This window comes from Phyllostomus discolor, chromosome 4 (assembly GCF_004126475.2).
Source record: "Phyllostomus discolor isolate MPI-MPIP mPhyDis1 chromosome 4, mPhyDis1.pri.v3, whole genome shotgun sequence".
In the NCBI taxonomy this organism is placed as follows: domain Eukaryota; kingdom Metazoa; phylum Chordata; class Mammalia; order Chiroptera; family Phyllostomidae; genus Phyllostomus; species Phyllostomus discolor.
Genome location: NC_040906.2, coordinates 56,211,815 through 56,231,937, shown reverse-complemented (window position 1 = coordinate 56,231,937; position 20,123 = coordinate 56,211,815). Strand labels below are relative to the sequence as shown.

The following is a 20,123-nucleotide window of genomic DNA, read 5'->3' as shown; positions in this document are numbered from 1 at the left end:
AATCATTTAATGAGCCTCACCTTCCTCATCTGAAAACTGAGTATTATTTCTCTGGAGAGTTGAGTGAGAATTAAAATATATAATGTAAGCAAAGTTCCTAGAATAGTATGTAAGAAACGGCAGGTGCAAAATAAGTGGTTGCTTAAGAAACAAAAACAAACTCTTCATTTTACAGATAGGAAAACTGATTTGGAAATGTCTTGCTGGGAGAACAGATGTTCTACTTTCTCTATCCAATTTCCATGATTCTAGTATTCCATGATGCAAGTTTACTGGAACTGCTAGGGCTATTCTGTTATATGATGTCCTTAATGATGTCTACTGAGGCAGAAAGATAATTTCTCCTCCTCCCTGAATTGCAGAGAAAGAGAGTCTGTCACGGTTCTAGAACTGCCAACAGGAATAACAGTGCCTGCACGACAGGGCTGTGAGGATCAAATGTGATAAGACACGTGAAAGTGTTTTAACAAATACAAAGTGCTCAATACATGTTATTATTAAACATTTTCACAAAATGTCATACACAAAAGGTAGGTGAAAAAGAAGAATGATTAGAACTTTGTAAGATATAACTAGAATTAAAAGGACTTTGGGAAATTGGAAAGGAGATAAGAAATAAGAGAATGCAGTGTAACAAATAAACAGGACATTTAAAAAAAAAGCAGCAAGTGACTTTTAAAATATACTGTGTTCACTAAAACTGCAAATGAAGTTGAAACTATTTATCGTATTTTTCAAGACACACAAAGAAGACATAGATGACAAATTTTTAAAAGTGCTAAGAAGTGAGTTTACGAAGCTTAGGTTAAGTTTATCTAAAAAGGGGGTGAATGGCTCTGAGTGGTGTCGGGACAGCTGGGCAAGCTGCTGCTTTACCCGGTGGGCTTTGTGCAGTCCCGCTGCCCAGAGATACTTTGTCCCCCTTCTCCCCCAGATGTTACAGTGTCTGAAAGTACACCAAAAGGCCTAGTCTTTGGACTAAGGTTAAATATTGCTATAAAGGTTTACCTATTCACACTGATTTCAGGTGCGGATTATTAATGTCTCATCAGTAGTGAGAGCAGAAAGAATGAGTTCAATAAAGGGAAGGACAACTCACACTCTTTATATTTTTCCAAAAAGATTTTTTTCTAGGAAAGTCACGTTTTCTGCTATACTACTCATTGACATTCCAGACTGCATGAGAAGCTCACCCTAATTTTGCAAAACTTATCACGTCTTTTGAGTTCCAAGAGGAATACAAACCATACATTTCTAAAATCTTTATTAAAATATCCATTTTCTATTTCATAAGTTATTTATAAGGAACTTAGTTCAGACTTTTGAAACAATGTTACAAAAAATTTTAAGAGAACAATTGCGTTTTAAATATATTTCCTAAAATAAAGAACTCATATTCCTAAGAAAAGATATAGGATAATTAATTACCTAGGTTTTAACAAAAATATTCTTTATATAAATGGGTTACAATCTTTACCACAGAGACACCAAATCTGCATCTAATCAAGTAAACCAGCTCTCATTCACCTTCTTGATCAGAAAACACCTGCCGGATACGACGTTTCTCTTTATATACAACAGCAGCCTCTGCTGGAGAAAGAAAAGGATGCTTCTAGTACAAAATAGTAGCTCAGACCTGTTTTGAACTGGAAGAACTCAGATTCAGTTCCTGCTTAAAGCAACAAAGTTAAAATAATTTTCAAGGTCGTAAAGATGTGCGAGCCTTATCAAGTATATCCTTCCTGATTTTTGGATAAGTTGGATGTGCTTCAAGAACCTACAAAAACAGAGGGCAAAAAATGAAAACAAAGCAAGAAACACAAGAACTTGAAATTATTAAGAACTGGAGAACTACAAAACTTACATGTAATGAACATTACAGTTGAGATCTATGGTATCAATACCACAAATGTAACCACAATTTTTAAAAGTGAACCTTAGAGGTGACATGATGACATATTCAAGTGACTAGTCATTAGATGCGAACAGCAGTGTATGAATACTGCATGTGGAACATGTAACAAGTACGTTACTTCCTTAATGGGTCGATTGCAGAAAACAATTATGTATCAATAATTTAAACTTTTTTTTAAAATTTAGCTACTTATACATGATGTTTAGTAAACCTTTAGATAGTTATTTTTAACCAAGAGCATACAGATTCACCTGGAGTGATTTTGAAACATACAAATTTCCAGAACTATTGAGTCTTTAAGTGGTGAGATATTCATTAAAAAAGGCAAAACTCCACAAATGATTCTAATGTATAACCTTACATTAATGTACAACCTTAATCTTAATGTGAAATGCTGATCCTCAGAGAGACTCAATGATCAGTAGCAATCACTGAGACCAAGTGTTCACTATGAGGGTGCCAACACAGCTATCTGGGGTGAGGGACATTAAGAAACTCTTTTGTAAGGAGCTTTTCTTGAAGCTTCTAACACATGCTTAAGATAATGCTTTGTATGGAATATCAGTGGGACAATGTATAATATAAAGAAATGGCAAATTCTAAAACTGAAACTTTTTTGTCATTTTGGTAAGGGATCACCTAGTAGGGCGTTAATTACAGAAATGAACTGACTTCTGCATTACAGACATATCCCTCAATGTCTGTTTTGTAAGTCTAAATTCTCTAATAACGAGACTTAGATACATGCACAGAACTTCTATTCAAAACACTGAAATGACTATAACAATGCTCAAGTATCTTCTGACTTAAAGACTGTTTTATTTCACTTGCTTCTCCTCTAGCCTCTCTTTAAATGGAAATAAGCATCTTATTATTTGAGGTCTAACTAAAAACATATTTAATATAAATAAGCTTTATTATTTTCTAAACTTTGAAAACTGATAGTCTCCTGAATGTATCTGATTAGTATTCAAAATACTACATCCTCTACCTTTATTCATGAATATCTTGAAATTAACTAAAAGTAGGAAATTGTGCATCTGAAAAGTTTTAAGAAATCTAAATTTAAGTGTTACCTGATGACATACGTCAATTGCATCCACATATCTTTTTGCTTTTAAGTAATTAAATGCAAGTTTGTACCCTGTTAAGACACAAAAAAAAACAAACCCATAATGATACAGCACTGTTTATTGAGTACACCGTATTATTACTTTTTTTGGCCTCCTCCTTCGTTTGCTTATCAGAGACTTCTAAACACAGGCTGGTGACTATAATGTGATAGAAGTGACGCGGTAACAGAAGGCAAGTGACGTGAAAGGAGAACAGGTAGGAAAGAAAATGGAATTGGAAGAAAGAACCACAGTGAGCCTGCTGTTGGGTTAGAAGACTGCCATCCTGTCAGTGTGGTTCTGGAACTTGTGGATTAACCCAGAACTCATCATAGGGCTATAATGAATAACATGGATGATCATTTATTCAGCACTTACACACCAGGCAAGCTGGTTCCTACAGTCATAAGGTTTACATCCTATTCAGAAAGAAAGGACATTATTTAAATAATTATGTAAGTAAATGAATAATTTCAAAACTGAGATAAATGCCATGAAATAACAGTACAGGCCAAATGAGCTAAGATAGAAAATCCTGGTAGGGGAGGAGGTGGTGCCAGGCAATGTTTGAAAGCTGAAGGAGGCATAAAGTAAGCCAAGAGGGCGTCAAGCGAGAACACTTTCAGGCAGAGGGAAGAGGACGTGTAAAGGACACGGGAGGACAAATGGACCTAGAGGACATGGCGAGACAGCAGGGCAGATGGGAGAATAGCCCAGAATAGAGGGGATTAGTCACCAGATAATCCACATCAGTGATGAGTAATACTTATCACAATTACTGATACTGAAATGTCATGTTTCAAATGGCGACAATTTAGAAAAAAGTGTTAAGACACTCTCTATTTAAAAGACATTCTTAAAGGACCTGTCCTGGAAGAATGATATAAAAGTGAACAAACTAAGGGGAAGACAAAAGAGTAATAGTGGCCGTGCATGCAATAAATAAGACATGATGTAGCATGATGTAAAAGAACACGTAATTAATAAATACTTCACTTTACCACTTAGCAACAGGAAGAAGGGAAATCTGCATACTGCTCTTGGGCTCTAATCGAAGTACCAAAAGAAATTTTTAGAATTTCAAACAAACTTTTGAAAAGAATTACTGGCTAATGTAGTCATATAGAAACACACACACACGCAGAACTGTCCTAATTGAAAACAGCATTTTCCACGAGGCAAACTTGGTATCATTACAAAGAAATTCTAAAGTGGACTAATGAATAGAGTTTGTGACATTTAAAAAGGAAGACAATTTAAGACGTCATTCCTAACATACTTTACATGGAAACTTAACCCCCCAAAACTAGATCTAAGTTCTAGTTCTGACTTCCTGACTAGCTTTGAGAACTTAGGCAAGTTATGAGTCATCAATTTCAACCTTCTTTGTCTAAAAACTGGGGAGAATAACTCTTCTCTCTCTTAGTATAATTTCAAATATCAAATAAAATATTTATGAAAAGTTTAAAACATTTTAGAGTACCACATTAATACTACCAAGTTTTTTCTGTGAAAATACTAAGTTAGAAATACAAAGTTTTAATGGTGAAAGAAACTTGATAGGTTATCTTGTTAAAATAATTTGAGAAAGGAAATAAAGGGCTAGAAATGGCAAAAAACAATGACAGCTGCATTAGAACTGCTAAGCTTATAATTCCATGTTATGTAATTGGAAAAAATGGGAGGGAGGAATGGAGAAAAGGAGGGAGGGAAGGAGGGATGGAGGGGCAGAGGGAAGGAGAGAGGGATGGAGGGGCAGAGGGAAGGGAGGAGGGAGGGATGGAGGGGCAGAGGGAAGGAGAGAGAGAGATGGAGGGGCAGAGGGAAGCAGAGAGGGATGGAGGGGCAGAGGGAAGGAGGGAGGGATGGAGGGGCAGAGGGAAGGAAGGAGGGAGGGGTGGAGGGGCAGAGGGAAGGAAGGAGGGAGGGATGGAGGGGCAGAGGGAAGGAAGGAGGGAGGGATGGAGGGGCAGAGGGAAGGGAGGAGGGAGGGATGGAGGGGCACAGGGAAGCAGAGAGGGATGGAGGGGCAGAGGGAAGGAGGGAGGGATGGAGGGGCAGAGGGAAGGAAGGAGGGAGGGATGGAGGGGCAGAGGGAGGGAGGGATGGAGGGGCAGAGGGAAGGAAGGAGGGAGGGATGGAGGGGCAGAGGGAAGGAGGGAGGGATGGAGGGGCAGAGGGAAGGAAGGAGGGAGGGATGGAGGGGCAGAGGGAAGGAAGGAGGGAGGGATGGAGGGGCAGAGGGAAGGAGAGAGAGAGATGGAGGGGCAGAGGGAAGGAGGGAGGGATGGAGGGGCGGAGGGAAGGAGGGAGGGAGGGATGGAGGGGCAGAGGGAAGGAAGGAGGGAGGGATGGAGGGGCAGAGGAAAGGGAGGAGAGAGGGATGGAGGGGCAGAGGGAAGGAAGGAGGGAAGGAAGGAGGGAGGGAGGGGAACTAGAACAGTGTGAACAGCACAATGACTGTCCCCTAACCTGAGAATGGGTGGGAAGGGAAAAACATGAACGTGTTCTTCTCTCATTGGATCTCAGTTCCCAGTGCCCTTCTTAGTGACAATACTGAAGCCTGAATCCTATGGCGAGAACAGGGCCATATTAAGGGCATTCTGACAAGTGAAAACGTGGAGTGCACTATTAACATGGCCAGGCAGGCAGGGGATGTTGGATGCAATGACATTTTTAAGGAAGAAACGAAAGAATTAATTGACAGCCTCAGAGAAATGCTGACTTGAGAAGTCAAAAAAACCTGATAAAATCATCTGTAAAATAGAAAGATGACACAACGAAGGAACTACTAAGTTGGAATTTCTATATTTGCAGAAGTCTTCCAAGGAACAGAATATTGAAATAATTGAGCTTCTAAATGCATCCTTTTTCTAGAATAAAGTCAAAATTGCATATATTTTAAAGATTTTATGGAATTTTCATTTTACAAGATGCTTTTATTCTATAAGATGTGGAGTACCTAAAAAGGAAAGATATTATCAGCAAATGTTAGTTTCTTTGCTCCGTATGAGTCCAATATAGCAATTTTCAACTGTGAGAATTTTTAAAACATGGGATACCTGACTGTTTTTAGTCAGGACCACTGACCTCCTTTCCCTTAGATTGTCAAATACAAAAATGACAACAGCCAACACAACAATAGCCATCTGGTGTGAATGAATCAAAGTTATACCTATATATTTTCTCAGGTCAGCAACAATATATATTTTTGGCGTGCCACAGAATTTTAGTGATTAGTGTCTGTGTGCCAGGAGATGAAAAAGATCGAAAATCTCTGGTTTAGTAAAATAGCAGAGCGCAGAAAAATGCACGGCAGGGAGAGTCCTGCACTGACAGCCATGGATGTAAAGACGACCAGTCTGACTGCCAACGAAATGGATCCATACTGCCAAGGGGCTGCTGAAAAAGAGATGCCATTTTGGGCAGAATTAACAACTACTACGCCTAATTTTAAAATAGCTTCATTATAAATACAACTTAATCTTAAGTCATACTTAATACCTGGTTCATTTCTGGTACAACAGGTCAGGAGGAACATGGGCAAATAAAACACTTTACCAAACTCACTTGGTCATGAAATCTAATCTTCTCACACTCATTTCTCTCTGTCTTTTAAAAGCTGTAAATATCTCACCAAGTATTTCAAAGTGCAGTTGGGAAAACACTATTTTAGAGTTTCCAGGAGACGGCAACAAGGAGGGTGAAGGACTCGGAAGCAAGTTTCAGGAGGAATGGATAGGTTAAGTGAGGATGGTTTGAAGAGAAACCCTAGGAGGGATATGAAAGAAGTCGGCAACTAGAGGGCCATTATGTGTAGAGAAAAAGGACCCTTGAGGGTTGCTCCAGACCGCAGATAGAGAAGCAGCATGGGGATGAGCTCGCTCACAGTGTGGGGAGACAGGAGTCACCAAGTACTATTTCAGATGCCACTCATCTGTTGTTAGGGTAGTTGGAGACCAGCCATCCTCAAATTAATAGTCTGCCACTGGAACAAGGTTATGTTTCTAGATGCTCAGGGGAAAATATATATGTTTCATGTTCAAATTAGTGTGGGAAATATGTCCATTCCATGAGTGCTGCCACAATATGCATTTGGGTGTAAAGGCTTTGAGAAGTTCCACAGCAAAGAAATAGAAGCTGTAGAAGCTGATTTAATGCAATGTTTTCCTAACCTCCTTGACAATGGAGTGCTCTGCCCACAGGATTACCATTCTGGAAGTAGCAGAGGGCAAAGGGGGAGAAAGCAGCAGAATTACATTAGATGTCCTCTAAGGTGACTGTGAACAAGTTTGCAACTCAGGAAATGATACTTAATAACTATTACTAGCTAATAATTTATTGTGAATATAAAATTTATTTTGCAGAAGGACTATAAAAGGAAGTGGCCTCTTAATGTGTATTTTCTTCTTAAACAAAGTGAAATGCCCTTAAATGAAGACTTGCCAATAAAACCCAAGATTCCTGTGAAAACTTAGTGTCTTATTTGTTAAACTCACCCACTGCTGGGTTGGTCCGATTGCCGTGTTTCCATGCCATCTCATAGTTTAAGGCTGCATCTGTATATGTTTGCTCTTTTTCCATAATGTAGCCCATATACTCATAAGCTTTGCAGCAAGACTGAAGAAAAATGGAAGACGTATCAATAGATTAAACTCCATACCACTAAGATTTTATGGGGTGCCTTGGTCAACCATATGAACTAATTTAAATGGCACATAAAACAATGGTTTTCAACCTTGGCTATGGAATCAACTCATCTAAAAGACTCAAAATACTCTGAGGCCAAACTCCCACACCAAGCCTATAGAATCGGATCTTTGGGTGAGAAGAAAGGGGACTTATATTTTACACATACACATAAATACATTTTATTATGAATAATTTCAACACTCACAAATAAAGAAATGACAGGGTAATGAACTCTGTGAATCATATAATTCATAGCTAATACTGTTTTACCTCTACCCACTGACTTATCCTTCTGTATTATCAGATAAAAACACTCAAATATTGTCATTTCACCCATAAATATTTTATTATGCTTCTTTAAAAGTAAGAACCTTCTTTAAACAAAACCACAAACCACTTTTTGTCACATCCAAATGTAACAACTCTTTTCATATTACCAAATATCCAGTCACCATGGAAATTTCAATGGTCTCAATATAATTTTCATTTTTTGTTTCAAAAAAAGAATCAAATTAAGGCCCACTCATTGTGACTCATTGAAATGTCTCTAAACTTTTTTTTTGATTTGGAGGTTTCCCCTTTCTGTCTCTTTTCCTGCAATTAACTATAGCAGAAACAAGAATGTTTGTCCTAGAGTTTCTAACTGCCCATACTGAGTTGACTTCATCTTTGTGGTGCTTATGCCATATATTCCTATGTCATTGATATTTTCTGAAAATTGTAATTATACCTAGAGGTTTGGATTTGAATTTGATTTGGAGGGGAGAAGTAAACATCCTTAGCAGAACATTGCTCAGACAAGCCATTCTGTAGCCTTAGACAAAAGGAAAAATATGTAACCCAGATTATATGTTTTTGGGCATTTTAATAATTGCTATTTTTTATAGAATGTTTAATTTTTAAAAATTGAAAAACTGACAAGTAGATATACTAAAACTTACATTATTTTAAGTTTGAATGTTTTATTTGTATCCAAACAACATTTATTATAATTATGCTTTCTTGACCTTAAAGCTAGAACATACATCAATAATATTTTCATTAAAACCACTACCCATTAAACATATATACAATACGGGACGTGTACTATCTCTTTTGCTTCAGGCTTCATTGTAGCTCAGCATAGCACTGTCAGATCCTATATATTTAACATTTGACATTTTAAAAAATAATATTCCACTCCAAATTCATGTGTTGAAATCTTAACCTCTAATGTGATGGCATTAGGAGGTGAGTCTCTGGGAGGTATTAGGTCATGAGGGTGTAGCTCTGATGAGTAGGATTATTACCTTTATAAAAGGGACCCCAGAGAGCTCTCTTGTCCTCTCTTTCCACCATGTGAAGATGCAAGAAGCAGTTGGTAGTCTGCAACCTGGAAGAGGGCCCTCACCAGATCCAACCTTGCCAGTACCCTGATCTTGGACTTACAGATTATTATTCCAGAACTATGAATAATACATTTCTGTTGTTTATAAGCCACGCATTCCATGGTATTTTGTTATAGCAGCATCAATTAACTGACTATTACTGAGACTTTGACAGCCCCTTTACAGTTTGGACCCAAAGTTAAGTGTTTCACTTGTTTCATGCTAGTGTAGCTCTGTCACAGATGATGTGATCTCCCATCAGGAGACACATATGCCCAATTCTCTTTTTGTAATGGTATTTATATACATTTGTTAATTAATTCATCAGGTTTAAAAAATATTCCACATACTTCCTTCCTTTATTAGCTGAAAAACACCTATAATGAGAAATGCCTCCTTTGCTACTGTTTCATTACTGCAGTTTGTACAGAAAAGGTGGGATAAATGCTTAATTTTTTTACCTTTACTTTCTAGCTTTAGAAGTAGCTCATTAGCATATTTTGGTAGTGACCCATTTGTTTTTTTTTTCTTTTTTAGATCTTATTTAATTTATTTAGTGTGTTTCAATTCATTGCACTATTTTATTCTTACTGATATTTAAAGTGTCTCACTTCATCGGGGGGAGCTTCTTCACGTGGGCTCCTGCGTCCCGACATGGCTCTATCCGTCTCTGACGGCCTCCTTGCTGTCTGGTATGACAACACGGCCAGTGTCGTTCTGTACACTTCCTGTCCCAGATCAGGATACCTCCATTTTTTAAATTACCTAATTCAAGATATCTAAGTTCTACTTCCTGAATCCTATGCTTCCAACATTGACAAGCCTAATCAGTAGGGCCGACACCTCCAACGTAGCCATCCAGGTCAAACACACAGCGTACTGCTGTCGGTGTGATGGACACCTGAGTTCTGTCTGCACCAAAAACTTCACTTCATGTGACCTTGCTTAATCCTAGACTTGGCATGAAAGAGTCAACTACTTGGCAGTTTTGGTTTTTCAAAGTCTCTTAATGAGTACTCTCTGTTTTTCAAGGCCAATTTAACTTAAAATTAGATGTACAAACTATAAATTGATAAATGGCTTGTTGTTTTAGTTTTCTAAAGTTCCTAAGAAAGTAACTTAATAGCATCAGATGACGTCTTTAAAAAACAAATGGTCCATTTTGTAATCTTATTTGCTCAAAGAGAACAAAACATCAATTTTCTGTGACTTAAGATTTGAAGTAACTGATATGAATCTATCAGTTACTTTCTAAGTTGAGTAGAATTATGTCTCAACAAATAGTAATAAATTCTTAACTTTAAAAAATGTTTTATTTAACAAGACAGCCTTTTTTGTGTGTGTTACACACCTAAATACACTATTACATAAAGAGCCTTCAATTCTAAAGACTTTAAGATTTTCAATTTCATACTTAAAGATAAGGACTTACTAAACATATCAAATTAAATGCACAGTGGATTCTAAACCGTGGAAATGGCGTGCAGCTGCAGTAAAGACATCGAGTATTTCTTAATAGGAGGGACAGACGTCCGCAATTAATGTTCTTCTGCAATTTTCATTAGTTCTCAGATGAGATGGGTAATCACAGGCAAATACTTGACATTCCAAAAACACTTTCTGTAAGTACCGCAGATGAAAACTGAAACTGCATAAATCTCTACTTTTTAAAAATTTCAAGGGCAAACGGTTTCTTATTATCAATGTTTATTTCCTGATTGTGGTTTATTTTTCACTACATGTTGAAAAATAAACCCTCTGGCTCAGCTCAGAAGGTTGCAGGTTGGATTCCCAGTCAGGGCACATACTTAGGTTGCAAGTCTGATCCCTGGTAGCAGCATGCCTCTCTCTTTCCCTTCCTCTCTCTCTAAAATCAATAAACATATTCTTGGGTAAGGATAAAAAAATAAAGCCTCTTATTTAATTTTCAAAACTCACACAAAAAGGAATCCTTCAAAATGGACCAACATTCTATAATAACCTATTATAGAAAGTTTAACAGTAAAGTACAATTATTTTTTCCTCTTCAATCACCTACCCTGTTATGACGCAAACACCGTTTTAACAGTTCCTCTGCCATGTCGTATTTGGCTGATTGAATATAAATATCAGCAAGTAGCAGCCAACTCCTCTCAAAGTCCTCAGCATCAATAGGATTCCAGTTCATTTTTGCAATCCGCTTCAACTGGTTTCTGGCTCTCGGAGTCTGTTTCAAGATCATATAAGCTGTTGCCATTCCCAGAAGTGCTGGAATATGATCCTTCTGTAAGAAAACAAAAGTTTAGGCCTTCAGATACACAAACATAAATAAATGCCCTATGTTTAAAGGAAAACACATGGAAAGTGGCAAGTGCAACATAAGGACTGGCCTGTGGATGCTATTTGTGGCTCCACACAGATAACTGTTTATGGTCATCATTTAACACGTCAAGGAAGCTCAAGCTACCATGTAGACATTTGCTGAGGTTCTGCATGGTTAAGATAATTCGATAAGTATGTAGATGCCACGACCACACAACCCAAGACAGTTAGGGAGACTCCATCTTTAATGGAATTGACTGGCTGTTTGGTTTTGTGCAGACACAGAAAAGTAAACAAAATTCTATTTTGGTGTAATTCTAATGGAACGTTTCCATTTTGACTCCCTTCTTTCATCTGAAAAAGGAGTAACAACGATTTACTTGCAATAATATTCCGTATCTATACTGACTCTATTGCCCCTTTTTCCTCCCTTCTCATATTCAGTTTATTTAACAGCCTCTTCTCCCAACATAGACCTATAAAATGTTATAAATAAGGCATGCAATGAACTCATGTCTCAAAGTATGCTTTTAGAGTTGGAGTCTGCAGCTTCTTGATAGCACCTATAAAATGTGATGTTCTTTTAGACAGAGTTCACAGTCGGAAAATGTCACCCTGAAACGAACAAGCTAATAAGAATTGGTATAAAGTAGAGGCTATTAGCAATCTCTCCAGAAAACCAATTTATCCAAGCAATAATGTATATGTTCCCAATAAAGCTGGGGTGCTTTCTTAAATTTCAGCAGAGGGCTTGTGATACTTTTATAAAGAGAAAGGCTTCAGTTTCAAATACAAATAAAAGATGAGAAACTGTGATTTAGAAATCATAGTATCATGACTATAATAAAGATGCACTGCAAGATAGCGAGTTTAAGCAACTAATGAGGAACAGAACGATAGCAGAGTAGCCAAGTGTTCAGTGTCCAACCAACCCTGACCATGGTTGGAAGTCAGAAATAACTCTGGACTAGAGAAGGCAATTCAGTAGAGCTTGATGAAAACAGCTTTTAGGAATATAAAATTTCTCTGGCTATGATTTCATATCTATCAGTAACTTTCCAATATGTAATTTGCTCTCATTAAGGAATGGCCAAAAGGTTTTCCTTGAATGTCAAATTCACCCAATTGGCAATAAATCCCAAAGACATGCATGGGATATTATTAGTTACTAAGCTCCATCCTCATCCCACGGGGGTTAGAGAGGGAAGAAAACAGAGGCCAGCTATGCATTTATCAGTTAGTTCTTAGGACAGCCCACAAAAAGAAGGGTCCAGGAAAAATGTTCAGCTTTTGTCACATATTAAAAATATCCCCCACTACATGTTGAAAAATAAACCCTCTGGCCCTGGCTGGGTAGCTCAGAAGGTTGCAGGTTGGATTCTCAGTCAGAGCACATTCTTAGGTTGCAAGTTCGATCCCCGGTAGCAGCATGAACAGGATCAATGCCTCTCTCTCTCCCTTCCTCTCTCTCTAAAATTAATAAACATATTCTTGGGTAAGGATAAAAAAATAAAGCCTCTTATTTTAAAATCACATACCTCAAGTTCAACTAGAATGAATCAACTCCACACAGCTTGATCACACTTGAGTGAAACCAAGAAGTTTCTAAAACTGCAAATCTGAGTTCTAACCCCTGCATTAGGCTCATGATGTCTCTTCTGGTGCAGACATCCTAAGGGATTCAGCCAGCTTCCTGCTCTCATGCTCAGTCGTGCTAAGCTGATGATGCTCCTCTGCTGTTTTGTTCCAAGGGTAGCTTACAGTGATAATAAAGTGCCATCTAGAATACTTGTACCCAAACAGCAAAGGGGACTGTAGTTTTACCCAAATCCCTTAGGGTCTAGGAGGGAGGGGGCAGGGGTCACAGCAGGGGTTGTAGGTAGCTTACTGCTACCACTGTGACTTGTGAACCACAAGAAAACACAGTAAAACTCTGTAAATTTTCTGAGAGACACAAAATTAGGAGTTCTCCATGGCCTAGAACATTGTTGAGTGGAAGAGCATGAAATCTAATGAGTATGCTTAGAACTAGCTATTACCAACTGCTTAAGGGGTGGGTGCCTAGAATTCCTTCCTTAATATCAAGTGGTTCTGAGTGGGGCCAAGAGAAAGCCTTTAATCTAATAATAGTAATAATAATAATATTATAGGGGTTATTTCAGTGTTGTTAAAGAACAATATCATGATTTGCATAATTGAATTATAGGTTGTCTGTATTAGTCTTAGCCTTAGAGTAGGAAAAATTTCATATTCATGTAAGTGAAAAGGTAAGCAGTGAAAGCAGCCAGAGTTTATTTTTCCTTAGTAAATTAACCTAGGCTACATCTACAACACAGAGCTTCTCCAGAGGATAAAGCCATTCCCTTAAGAATTTATGCCCTTTTGAAGCACTTCTTTTCTACAGAATTCACCATTCTGACAGTGAGTAATATATCAACAACACATAAAAACAGTAACAGAGCCTCTCTGGAAACAAAGGTACACTGTAAAATTATGCCAAACTACATACCTAATTTTTATTAGTAGTAAGTAATTAAGTAAATTTCCAGAAAACAAACAACTAATCAAAATACCTGTTTTTATACTCCCTAAGAAAGGTAACACACGAAGTTGAAAATCTACAAACCTCAGCTGTTGCTATTTCGGTGAAGGCGTTCAGTGCTTGCTCAACACCAGACTTCTGCTTGGCAGCCATCAGGCAGTAGTTCTCCAGCACGCGCAGCTGTATGTGACCCTCAACGGTCTGAGGTTTTAGTTCTTTAAGGAGCTTTTCTGCCGTTCGCACTGCTAATTGCACAGACTCTTGCTTCTCAGTAGAATTACTGTATTCAATTAAAAAAAATCTCATTTCTATTACTCATGAAGTCAAATTCATTGAGATTAGAATGAGCTTGAAGGTACATGGGTTTCTTTTTTTGTCACCAATTTAGAGTAATCCTTTTGAAGAATGTCACTCATTCTCTTCTATTACAAAGCAATGTTATAGTGTGCTTTTCAAACGAAATTAATATAGCTTCAATAAAACACCATTAACATTTATTCACTCTAGACTGAAGGCAAAATCTGAACAATATCTACATTTGATGTTTTCATTTCAGCAAATATAAAACTAGAATTCAGAATAAGTAGAATCATCCAATTATCAGTTGGTGTTCCTATTCAGAAAATGGAAGAAAAAATAAAAGAATGAGCAAAAAGTAACTAACGTTGTTGATTGTACCTACTATGTGCCAAGCACTGGATTATTTCATTTGATACATATTGAATCCATTTTATACATGAGAAAACTAAGACTCAAACAGGTGACACGATGTGACAAAGCTCACATAGCAAATAAATGGGAAACCTGGGATTTAAATCTAAGTTTGTCAGACATATAAAGTGTACTTTACTCCCCTCACCCAGTTGCCCAGCAGATGCTCAGAAATTATATATATATGTCAAAAGGTTGTAAATTTCAAGTACAGTATCAGTTTAAATATGTAAGTAGCACTTTCTAATGTTTTAAGCACATACCCAAATATATGGGGTCTGTCCAGAAAAAGTCCAGCCATTGTTAATATAGTGAAAATGGCCTGAGTGACATCGATGTAACCTAGCAGCCAAGGACAGGGAAATAGAATGCACATGAGTGAACAACGACGACTTTGCTGTGCTAGTCAGTGGGGGTGGTAGATGCTGTTGAGTGAGCATGTGTACTGTGTGGCCATCACATTCAAAATGACTGAGAGAGCAGAACAATGAATCTCCATCAAATTTTGTGTTAGGCTTGAACATTTATCTGCAGAAACTTTTTGGATGACTCAGAAGGCCACAGCTATGGGCAACTGGTGATTGGCAGCTTCATCATGACACTGCTCCCAGTTATGCATCACATCTTGTGCAGAGTTTTTTGGCAAAAGTCATCACCCAGGTGACTCAGGACCTCTACAGCCCAGATTTGGCATCCTATGACTTATGGTTTTACCAAAACTAAAATGACCTTTGAAAAGGAAGAGATTTTAGACTGTTGATGAGATTCAGTAAACATGATGGGGCAGCCAATGGCAATTAAGAGAACTGTGTGAGGTCCCAAGGTACCTACTTTGAACAGGACTGAGGAGGGGACTGAAGATACTAAAAACATTGTCCTGTGTACAATGTTTCTAGTATCTTCAATAAATGTCTCTATTTTTCATAGCAAAGGGCTAGATACTTTCTGGACAAACCTCATGTATGTATTTCATATATATAAACTAATAAAAGGAAATTAAATTCTCGAAGCCCAATCACTAAAATCACTGGTTGTCTTCTCAAGCCTTAGGCTTTTATCTTCCTTAAAACAGTTTACACTACTGGGCACTTTCTTCAAAGTTCCCCTCAGTTCTCTTCTGTAACATTACACATTTTTGGTTCTCTTTTCACCACACTGATTGCCCTTGTCTGACTTCTCTTCCTCTTCCAGTTCCCTTAAATGTTAGCATGTCCAAAATTTAGTTCTCAGGCTTCTCTTACTACATTCTACTTGCAAAGAGGCCATTCATGGGGTGTCACTTATCCACTCCATGAACATGTCTACCAAATCTGTATCCCCAGCTGTGACCTCCTCTGAGTTCTAGTTTTATATTTTCAACTACATGCTGATGAAGTCCATGGGGCAAGCCTACAGACACTTCCAAAACAAACGTAAAACAAACATAAAACAAACATGTCTCCCAGCTCTAAAACTTGCAAGGACTCTAGAATCTAAGCCTTTAAAACTGTCATGGAAACATCTCAGCTGTCTGGTTCCTTTGTACCTTTCCCCTGACTGCTTTGCACTGCTCTGATTTCTATAAATTCCTGTAACACTTCAGATCTGTTCTGTCAGAGATTGAATGGTTTCAAATACTCTGCTGTCTACTAGGTAAATTACATGTTCCTGAAGGCAGAAACTACCCCTACACCTTATACATTTGCATACTTATGCATCCCCCGCAGTACCCTGACAAGCTTGAAGAGAGGACAAGCAACAAACACAAGTTCATAGAAATACAATCACTTACTAGCAGTACACCACAGTGGCTTTGAAGTCAGGTAGAACTCAGTCCAAATCTTGCCCCTATCACTTACTACCATATTTAGACAAGTTAACTCTGAGCTTATTTCACAATACTATTGTAGGAAATAAAGAAGATAATGCATAAAAAGTATACCGCATAAGGTATAGGGTATAACTACCACTTATTAAAAAAATAATTACTATTACTGTGTGAACAGTTTTGCAAAAGTAATCCAATTTTACAATGTATTTACAGAGTAGTCAAGGGGTTCAAGGGGAGTGTCTTCATAACATGTTAATTCTTATGTAGGAAATGTGCTAAAAGGATTTCATGCTTGTTACAGAGAACAGTTGTTCTAGCTATGATTTTTTCATCTGACCTTTCACTAGAGCTATCATAGAATTTACTTCTCTTTGGTAAGGTATCCTTGATTATTACTACTTTTTTAAAGAAGAAGTATATTTTTAAAAAAGGTTAGTTTGTCAAACACTACTCACCCCAAGTCTCCATCCAGATTTTCAAATACTTCACCTCCAACAGTTTCATTATCTGGATTCAAACAGATTTCTATCATATTATAAAGGGCATTTTGGCCCCATTCACTATCTTTCCGAGCTTTATTGAAATGTCGAAGGGCATCATTTGGTTCTCCTGTGTACCTTGTTAGATGTTTTAAAAAAATCAGTTATTTCAATTACTGACTATAAACTTTAAGTCATTTATAATTTGTTTTGCAAATACAACTATTAACATAGTTTAAAATGTAGATTTTTTAAAAACAAAGAAATACTTATTATATACTTTAATCCTATTATGTAGGATTTATTTGACCATAGATTTACCAAAGATATAGTCCTTTGCAGTATTGATATCCTGGCTCCAGTTTTGCTCTGGAGTTACGTTTTTCAGCCATTAAGAAAAATCTTGGAACGTCCTCAAGTTTTCCACATCTTCTTAAGAAATCAATTAAACGAGATAATGTCATATAATTATCTAGAAACAAAAAATATTTCAGATATAGACAAAATTTCATATCTTTGTTTTGATGGTTATAATTCCACTTTATTATAGTTTACTTCAAATGAAATACAATTTAAATATAAACAAAAGGAATACCTTAGGAGTTTAGGTCCCCAAAGAGACTGTGGTCACCTGGATAATCTATCAAATGATAAAGGCTGGGCTCATTTGCTCACACTGAGAGAGGTTCTAGATAGGCCAATATATAGAAATGTACATTTTCGTGACTTACTTCTCAATCATTCCTGGGACCAAAATCTTCTAAAAACAGTCTCTGTAGATAATCTAAACTCTAAATGTAAAATTTAGGAGGACTGATTTGATTAACAGGGTGAATCTATCTACGAGACCTCCTTTTCCACCTGCTGCAGCAAGCAAGGGGGTACGATCGGTACATTCATTCTAATGACAATGTTTGGGGTGGGCAATCAGAAATTTTATTCCAGCCTTTCCTTAATAGGTGATGTAAATAACATATCACACACTAGCTTAACATACTATAACCTTAACATATTTGTCCCAGTATTTTAATCCTATTTTACCTTCTTCTAAGAAAAAATAATTAATTTGGTTCTTTGGTCTCAGGTACAATTTCCTGGTACATTCTTACAAAGAGTTTCTTCTCCAGTATTCTATGCAGTTCTTTCTTATCACTGAAATACTATGTTTTGAAAATAATTTAATAAATATTTTTATAAGATTATAAAATAATGTATAGTATGGACACTTTAGAAAATTTGTAAAAATACAGAAAAGTATAAAGAACAAAAATCACTCATTCCTATAAGCTAGGGATTACTATATTTTGGTTTCTTTTCATATGTTTATAAGTAAAAATAAATCAATCTATAAATATTTAAATGTAGGCAATTTAATATGTTTCTTCACTTACATATACACAAAGTTGAAGTCACACTTGGGGTTTTGATTCAACATTAGAGAATGAACATTTCTCAATTGTTATTATGGTTTTCAAAAAAAATTTTGATATGGATGCATAATTATTGATGGCTCACATTTTATTTCTCAGTAGTTGTGTTTTTTAGGTGTTTGGGCTCTCAAGTTTCAGTTAGCACAGGACTCATAGGGAAGTTGTAAAAATCCTTATTGTAAAAGCCATTCAGATCATCTTCATAGGGTGAGTTAGAAATAAAATAAATGAAGACTTTTAAAAACAATTTATCCTTGATTGTATGTTCCAAGAAAAGAGAAGATACCATATGATCCAGCAATTCCACTTCTGGTTTCAAAAGAACTGAAAACAGAGACTCAAACAAATATTTGCATACCTGTGTTTATGGCACCATTATTCACAATAGCCCAAAGTGAAAACAGTCCAAATGTCCATCAACAAATGAATATATAAACAATATATGGTACCTACATGCTATAGAATATTGTTCAACCTTAAAAATGAAAAGAGATTCTGACACATGTTAGACTATGGATGGACCTTGAAGACATTATACTACCTGACATAAGCCAGACACAAAAGGACAAACTGTATGGTCCTGCTTAGATAAGGGCCCTGTTAGACACTAACATCCCACTCTTCCTCCCCCACCCCCTGGCAACCACCTCTACTTTCTGTCTACGAATTTGGCTAGCCAAATACATAGAAAGTAGGTGAATTCTGGCTAGCCAAATACATAGAGAGCAGAAGGTGGTTGCTGGGGGGTGAGGGGAGGAAGAGTGGGATGCCAGTGTCTGATAGGTGCAGAATTTCAGTTTGGAATGATGAAAATGTTCTGGCGATGGATTATTACGATGGTTACAACAATATGAATGTACTTAATGCCACTGAACCATACACTTGAAAATGGCTGAAATGGTAAATCTTATGTTATGTTTGATCACAATGAAAAAATATTATTTAAAAAACCCCCCAAAATCTCTGTAGGCTTTGCAACTACTCTATTACATGATGACAAAACAAACCAGATTAACAATATCATCATTTGCCTTCCTTGCCATCATTTGACCCATAATCTTGGTCTCAAGATTTATTTCCTCCTGCATTTTGGCATCGCTAAAAAGCAGAGCATAAGAATATGGTTTGAAGCCCTGTCTGGTGTGGCTCAGTGGACTGAGTGCCAGACTGACAACCAAAGGGTCACTGGTTTGATTCCCAGTCAGGGCACCTGCCTGGGTTGCAGACCAGTTCCCCAGTAAGGGGAGTGAAAGAGGCAACAACATAGTGGTTTCTCTCCCTCTCTTCTTCCCTTCTCCTCTCTCTAAAAATAAACAAATAAAATCTTTTTTTAAACAATAGAATATGATTTCAAAAAAAGAGGATTCAAATCTTTTAGCTATATGAATTCAAGCAAATTACTCAAATTCTTTGTCTAAAATTACTTATTTTCTTAAAACAGTGTTATAATATTTATCCTTAGAGCGCCATGGAAATGAAATAAAATAAAGGTATGAAGAAAGACCTTGAAAACTACAAATGCATTTACAACTCCCACAAGTTTTGATAAGAACTAGGATGACTACCCTCTAATACAGCCACAGAATCTAGAAGCTATATTGGATTAAGCAGGAATTATGGTGAAAATTTCTGGCCCCCAATTTTTTTATGATATCACTAATATGTGTGACATATGATATTGCTAATATTATCTGAAGTCAATCTTGGGAGGCCAGTTTCTTGAATAATTATCACCTCACAATATTACTGATATGTATTCATTAT

At 37.0% G+C, this 20,123-nt stretch overlaps 1 protein-coding gene across 1 annotated transcript in view; it reads right to left on the bottom strand.

Moving 5' to 3' along the window:
- Window positions 1-1,519: 1,519 nt before the first annotated feature.
- The window catches only part of TTC21B (tetratricopeptide repeat domain 21B), a 70,432-nt gene continuing 51,828 nt past the window's right edge, over window positions 1,520-20,123 (bottom strand). Inside the window, exons 23-29 of the mRNA XM_028509351.2 lie at window positions 17,251-17,401; window positions 16,906-17,067; window positions 14,014-14,209; window positions 11,125-11,349; window positions 7,527-7,647; window positions 2,992-3,059; window positions 1,520-1,777 (exon numbers count right to left, since the gene is read on the bottom strand). Of these exons, the coding sequence (XP_028365152.1) occupies window positions 1,700-1,777; window positions 2,992-3,059; window positions 7,527-7,647; window positions 11,125-11,349; window positions 14,014-14,209; window positions 16,906-17,067; window positions 17,251-17,401 (1,001 nt within the window). The 3' untranslated portion in view covers window positions 1,520-1,699. The remainder of the gene's footprint in view (window positions 1,778-2,991; window positions 3,060-7,526; window positions 7,648-11,124; window positions 11,350-14,013; window positions 14,210-16,905; window positions 17,068-17,250; window positions 17,402-20,123) is intronic.